At 40.7% G+C, this 7,367-nt stretch overlaps 1 protein-coding gene across 2 annotated transcripts in view; it reads right to left on the reverse strand.

Annotated features, from left to right (window-relative positions):
- inpp4b (inositol polyphosphate-4-phosphatase type II B) overlaps window positions 1-6,495 on the reverse strand; it is a 179,175-nt gene extending 172,680 nt beyond the window's left edge. The window contains exon 1 of one of the 2 annotated variants that reach the window (XM_053622043.1): window positions 6,236-6,495. Coding sequence is in view for 1 of the 2 variants with exons in the window: in XM_053622038.1 (XP_053478013.1) it covers window positions 3,922-3,954 (33 nt within the window). In the remaining variant the exon portion in view is untranslated. Of the gene's footprint in view, window positions 1-3,921; window positions 4,489-6,235 lie in introns of those variants that run through there. The other variant, XM_053622038.1, reaches the window with a different exon arrangement.
- Between the last annotated feature and the right edge of the window lie 872 nt (window positions 6,496-7,367).

A 7,367-nucleotide genomic window follows, 5' to 3' on the forward strand; every position in this document is an offset into this window, starting at 1 on the left:
CTCATGAATGTGACTGCAGTCCAAGAGAGCATAACTGGCCATGCTTTGTGGATGGGAAAGATGGCTTTACTCACTACCCTCGACTGTGTGTGTGTGTGTGTGTAAGAGATTGGCAGTAATTTGTTGCTGCCCTCCAAGCATGTCCTGCTGTTCTGTGATATTTGAAATGATGTGGTGAGGGGCTTCATGCGTTTTACAGAACTAGGCACTGGGTGGGAATTGGTTAAACTGGAAGAATATACATATATATAAATCATACCAGATGCTTTTCAAGTTGCATTGTTTTGTTATGGTTGCCATGGTGAGAACAACTGACGGGCAAAGCGTGGTCATGTTAAACTAACCTTCCCAAGTCCCGAGTTTAATATTAGCATTTTACTCGATGTATGTAAATTCTCAATTCTTCCAAGCATTTTACAATTTCTCCTGGGTTTTCTTCTACATTTCTACATTTCTTCCATCAATCTGGTAGAACAGATGGGTGTGAAGTGTGCTGTCAGGTTTTTATGAGCCAAGCAGCCATGCAGCATTGACAAGAGTCTCAACACACTCAGCACTGAGCACTCAGTTTGTTCTGACTGCCTGAGCACACGGCTCAATTAGCGTAGCCTGCCACAAAAGTTTGCTAATAACTACAGTAACTGGCAATTTGTTTTGAGCAGTGGCTAAAAAGGAGGATTGGTGTGTGTGTGTGTGTGTGTGTGTGTGTGTGTGTGTGTGTGTGTGTGTGTACATGAAGTCTATGACAGAGCTTCAGTTGGGTGAAGCAGAACTGTCAAGGACCTCCAGGTTCCTCATATACGCTTTGAATATACAGGCCTTAGGAAGTCCATATTACTATTACAGACAGGGTATTATTCATGTGTCCCCTGATGGTACATTTCTTTATTTATTTCCGTCCTTCTATCCTTCCCTCTTTGCTGACTTCATTTCTGGCTTACTAACATATTTTCTTCCTTCTTTTTTCCTTTCTTCTTTCTTTACTTCTTTCACTCCATTATTCCCTTCCTTTCTTCCATTTTTATTTCCTTTCTTCTTTCTTTACTTCCTTCACTCCTTCAGTATTTCCTTCCTTTCTTCCTTCTTTATTTAATTTCTTCTTTCTTTACTTCCTTCACCTCTTCATTATTTCCTTCCTTTCTTCCTTCAATATTTCCTTCCTTTCTTCCTTCTTTACTTCCTTTCTTCTTTCTTTACTTCCTTCACCCCTTCATTATTTCCTTCCTTTCTTCCTTCATTATTTCCTTCCTTTCTTCCTTCTTTACTTCCTTTCTTCTTTCTTTACTTCCTTCACCCCTTCATTATTTCCTTCCTTTCTTCCTTCATTATTTCCTTCCTTTCTTCCTTCTTTACTTCCTTTCTTCTTTCTTTACTTCCTTCACCCCTTCATTATTTCCTTCCTTTCTTCCTTCATTATTTCCTTCCTTTCTTCCTTCTTTACTTCCTTTCTTCCTTCTTTACTTCCTTCACACCATTATTTCCTTCCTTTCTTCCTTCTTTACTTCCTTCACTCCATTATTTCCTTCCTTTCTCCCTTCTTTATTTCCTTGCTTCTTTCTTTACTTCCTTCACTCCTTCATTATTTCCTTCCTTTCTCCTTCTTTATTTCCTTGCTCCTTTCTTTATTTCCTTCACGCCATTATTTCCTTCCTTTCTTCCTTCTTTGTTTCCTTTCTTCTTTCTTTATTTCCTTCACTCATTCATTTTTTTTATTTCCTCGTTTGCTTATTTATTAACAAACCTAATTAATTGCCTAGTTTCCCCTTTCTTTCATTTTTGCTCATTTACATATTTTCGAGATATTTTCTAGATATTCTTTCCTTACTTATATCCTTCATTCCTCCATTCTTTATTCATTTTCCCTTCATTGTTGAGTCATTAAGTAACTTACAGTAATCGCTTATGCACTTTTTACTTCCTTCCTTTCTCCTTTAATAACTTCCGTATTAACTAACTTTCTTCCTTACACATTTACTTCCTTGCATATGACTTCCTTTTTGATTATCCTACTTACATAAATACTTATAAACTCATTCATGTATTTTTAAGGTATTTACTTAATTATTTAACTTCCTTATTAACTACATCAATCCAGCCATCCATCCATTCACTTATCCATTTGATCTAAGTGATTCATTACTATTGGTTAATTATTAATTAATTAGAGATTACTACTGGATTTGTTGCAATCTATCTAGAACTGTATGGCGACTTGTACTGTATGTCTGGAGCGAGTGGGGATGGGTGGGCAGTGACAAGGAGAAAGTTTGGAAAATCCCTTTTCACAGCACAAATGCCCAAACAGACCCCACGCTTCTACAGCAGCTGGTGAGTAGTTATTTACAGAGATGTGGGTACTGATGGGAGCTTCAACACTCTAGACGTAGGTAAAAAGTATAAGTAAAAACGAATTCATGAAGAGCATTGGACGTTTGGATAAAAGCCTCTGTTATAGTAAGGTGTTATCTGAGGTGCAGTGTTGGGTAGCGGCACCTTAACAAGTGTTGCATGATATGAAGAAGAAGAAGAAGAAGAAGAAGAAGAAGAAGACGCCTTTATTTGTTACATACACATTACAGCATAGTGAAAGTCTTTTTTTCACATATCCCAGCTTGATATGAAGTTGGGGTCAGAGCACAGGGTCAGCCATGATACGGTGCCCCTGGAGCCGAGAGGGTTAAGGGCCTTGCTCAAGGACCCAACGGTGGCAGCTTGGCAGTACCCCCGCCATTCTGATCGGTAAGAGCTTTAACTGTTGAGATTCATAATCAAGTTTTAACAGTAAACACAACACATTCTCCATCACCTTCCTCACATGAAATGACCCCGAAACCTACACCATATTTGTCTCAGTTGAACCTTGCCACCATTTTCTTTGGCGAGACATGAAGAATTGAACACTATGACCTATTATTACTCATAGTTAACTAGTCCACGCCACCAGATTATTAGATTGATGATTTCTTGGTGGAACTTCTGATGAAACATGAGTGAGATGTTTGCGAGCTAAAGAAAGTGTGATGAGGAACGGAAGACTGTCATCAGCCACTCAGCGTAGCCAAGGTTCAAAAACAAGACCCAGCTGCTACGACCAGACCCCCCGGTCAGAACCCCAACAAATGCCAATGATCTCTCACACACAGACACACACACAGAGCGCATGTGCTTTAAGCCTATAAGTTAGACAGCAGCTGCAGCCACATTCCACATAGAACGATAAATATAAGGGAAAGCTCTGTCTCTCCACCGACAGCCACTGGCGAATGGAGAAAGTCGCACATTCACAAGTCTCAAGTCTTTTTAAGCTGAACTAAAAAGAAATCACAACTAACCCACTCACCTACCCTGAATGGATTACAGAGCTATTAAAGCTCAAGCAGAGCAAAAAATGAGCCTCCCATATGCTCTGTTTCTCTTTATTCGAATACATCTATAATATCAAATTAATCTCTGGAGGCGTCTCGGTTCATTCCGTAATGAAAAAGTCTTTAAATATAATTATTCCGTTAAATAATAGGAGAGGATTGTCAAACGTTTGTACGGAAATGAAATAATGTGAAAGAACGATAGACCTTATTACTGAGCGGTGAGATGTTTGAGTGATTCAGAGCCAAAACTTTTCAATTGAACGCTATTCTTAGAACGCTGACCTATTTGTACTAGTTTTAGGATAGCGTTTGAGGATGTGAAGCCTATAAAGCTTAAAAGTCATGATCTTGAAGTGCAGTGGAGGATGAAAAAAAGTTTAGGATCCTCATCAAAACAACAAGAACGCCCGATCAGGGTAAGTTATTGAAGGGAAAAGAGCTCATTTCGCAAATAAAACCATTTTACGCAGTGAAAGGTAAGAATGGTAGATTATATGGTAACTTTCACAGAGCAAAATAGATTACTCGATTCAAGCATGTTAAGTTCACCTACCCTCTTCTTACGCCTTCCAAAACAGAAGGCCATGTCCACTGGCCACTCTGTCCACAGTCCAGCGTGCCCTTAAACTCGCTCCATATGGTGCGCTAAAATGCTAACACGCTGTGCAAAGGAGACAGAGCCAATCAATGCTTTATAGCTGCAGTATGCTTAGTGGATGCCCAATTTAGCATTAGCGTTTATCATGAGTTCCAACTGCAGACACACACACAGCTTAGCTGCAGTCTGAGTAGACCTAAGAGGAGCGCTCTCACTCTCTCTCTCGCTCTCTCTCTCTCTCTCTCTCTCTCTCTCTCTCTCTCGCTTTCCTTCCTCTGGCAAATCTCATTTAGAGGGGAATAGAGTTTTCTTTGTGCACTCAGGAGGGACAGACAACCCATGTGGTGGAAGAGGGGAGGAAAGAGAAAGGAGGGACGAAGGGAGGGAGAAAATCAGAGCGAGGAGGGATGGGGGTGTGGGATAGTTCTATGAAACGTGCGCGTGTGTGTGTGTGTGTGTGTGTGTACCGGTGTTTCCTAACAGAGCAAAGGGCATGACCGGCTGTTGCCAAGAAATATGACTAAGGAGAGAGTCTCCATCGTAGCTGAGCTAAGGTGTTACGTTTGTCTTTATACCACAGTGCTGTTGAACTCCTCGATTCTGACTCGTCAGAAGGTGTGGATTCATTTTGTCTAGCAGCAGCTCGGACAGTAGTGCCGGCTGTAAAGTAAATCCCAGGTTTGTATCAATGCATTCGTTCTAACATGCTGACAATGTGTGTCATATCACTTAACTCTGTTTGCTGTAAGGAGATGTTTATTTAACATTTCTTTTGGAAGGACTCTCCAGTGTCAGTGCTTCGTAAAAGCCACAAAAAAAAAGAAAAAGCTTTTAGCTGAAGTTTTGCACTAGACTAACGTCTTCAGGACAGGAGAGAGAGAGAGAGAGAGAGAGAGAGAGACAGGCTGTTGAGGGAATGAGTGTTTATATCTGTTATAACATGATCAATAACAGGAACTATCTTAACAAACTCACGCAGATATTCCACAAGATTATGTAAATGTAGGTTGACACGGATAAAAAGTCATCACATTGCTGTGTTATAAGAGGGAATATACACAAGACTTGCGGTTACGAGAAAATAATCAAATCCAGTCATTCCGCTTTGGTCCAAACCACATCACACCATCCTTTCACTGATTAAGTTCCTCTAACAGCATGTTCCCAAGTGTTTTATTCCATATGTGGTATATACTTAATGACTGTAGCCCAGCTGTTTATATGCACAGTTTGTCAGCCCGTCTCTACCCTGTTCATTAATGGAAAAGCTGTAACTTTTTTTTTCGTGGTTCATTCTCAACCCAGCAGCGACAAAGCGTCAACGTGGACAGAATACCGTGAAAGATAAAAGTATTATTCGAGTCTGACTAGCATTTTTATTTATGAAATGTTCAACTCTGAAGTGACTGCTGCTTGTATGCAGGAGTGTTAATCAGTCCGAATAGGATTTCAAGGCTTTTTCTGCGTTCAAAAATGTTTGATTTTTCTGCAGAATTTTCCAAAAAATTCGCCATACAATTTGCAGAGGTTTTGCGCATCTGCAATTGCATGGAATTGTTTTGCACGGTCTTTCGCAGTGATGTTTGTTGCTGAATGGCTTTGGCTGACCGAATAAGCTTTATGATTTCACACGACGTGTCTCGGGCCAAATCTGCAGAAACTCCGCTGTTTCCTTGATTTTGCATTCATTTCTGCGACTGCAAAACACCTGGAGGGACTAAAAAAGTTCAAAGACGGCTTTGTTCTCTACTTTATCCTGCACTGTTTTGTCATTCCCGCATGTTCCTATACTGAAATAATAATAATAAAAAAAAAACTCCATCATTTTGTGCACACTCATTAATCCGCCTAGTTTAATAAATAAATAAAATAAAAATAAAAAAACCCTTCTACTGACAACCATATCCTATCTCAATTGCAGGTGGTGGGGTTCAGAAGGGGTAGCTTGTGCTGTAGTTACAGCGTTGAGATATTAAACCTACTCTACTTATCAATTAAAACCTAAGAGAGCATGAGAAATGATACAGGGCCTGATAGAAATCTTGGATTCTTTCTCACACACACACACACACACACACACACACACACACACACACACACATACAAAGACAAACTAAACATTTTTTTTTTCCATTCTGTGTTTTAAGTGTCTGGCATGTACTGAAAATCCCCTTTTCAAAGTATCATTAAAAACTCTAGTCAGTTCAGAGTGAGAGAAAAATGTGTGTGTGTGTGTGTGTGTGTGTGGAGAAGGGGGGGGGGGTCTTACCTCCACCACCTCCGTGCAGGCATAGGTGATGATTCCCTGCTCGTGAGCGTCCAGCACAGCCACCTGCACCAGTGCATTGGGCTTCCTGTCCTTGAACTCTGCGAGCAGCTCTCTACATGCTGACAGACAGAGAGCGAGAAAGCAAGAGAGGGAGAGAGCAAAGGTTGGCAAACAGAGTAATAGCTTTCTGAACACAGGACACAGACAGGAAGAAAGGCAGGAGGAGAGGGAGCAAGGGGACGTGAGACAGAGAGATGAACTGAGAGAGTCTCGGAGCCACTATCACGCCATTACGCTTCAGGGTGTGGAATCACATATACCAATGTTTCCCACAGAAACAGGAAGGCACATGACCAAATCTCCTGAAAACACTTTGAGTAGTGCCTCCCTCCCTCTCCCTCTCTCTCCCCCCACCCACCTCCCGCTCTCTCTCTCTCTCTCTCTCTCTCTTTCTGGCACAGTGAAATTTGTACCAAAGCAACCCCTCCCCTCATTTCCTACAGCAGGAAAGGCCAGTCTTCACACAATTACCCTCTCTCACTCTCTGACAGATTTTTATGATTTAATAGTCTTTAGTTACTGCCCACTCCAACAGTCTGTATTACCTGGTCATAATAAAATATATTACCTGGTCATAATAACATCGCAAGCCAAATGACATAAAGGTACAGCAGTCTGACTGTATTCACCACCACACTTACTAAACTAGCATGCAACAAGTCATTTGTGTTATTTGTGGTTTGTCACCTGTGGGTGTGTACTGACTAATACTGTCGTCGTGTACACTGTCCGGGATTGAGATATATTGCTTCTAATGCGATTTAGTGAAATGAAATAATTAAATAATGCACTAATCATTGTGAAACCTGGTTGTTTGAGTCACCATAGGCGGATTAGCAAAGCACTAGTACTAGCTATGTAAACTCACCAGAGGCACCAAAGATCCCTGCTACTTTCTTCCAAGCTTTCTTTTTCTTCATAATGTCTCTATGCCCATTTAATGAGAGGTTGTATATGACAAGATAAGATGAAACCGTGGTTTTACTTTTTTTCCCCTGAGGAACTAATTGTAAGTGGGAACTAAAGTTGAGTAAGAGTTTAACTAAAAAAAAAAAATGGCGTACCACGTGCG

The sequence above is a fragment of the Ictalurus furcatus genome, chromosome 3 (genome assembly GCF_023375685.1).
Source record: "Ictalurus furcatus strain D&B chromosome 3, Billie_1.0, whole genome shotgun sequence".
NCBI classification, from domain to species: domain Eukaryota; kingdom Metazoa; phylum Chordata; class Actinopteri; order Siluriformes; family Ictaluridae; genus Ictalurus; species Ictalurus furcatus.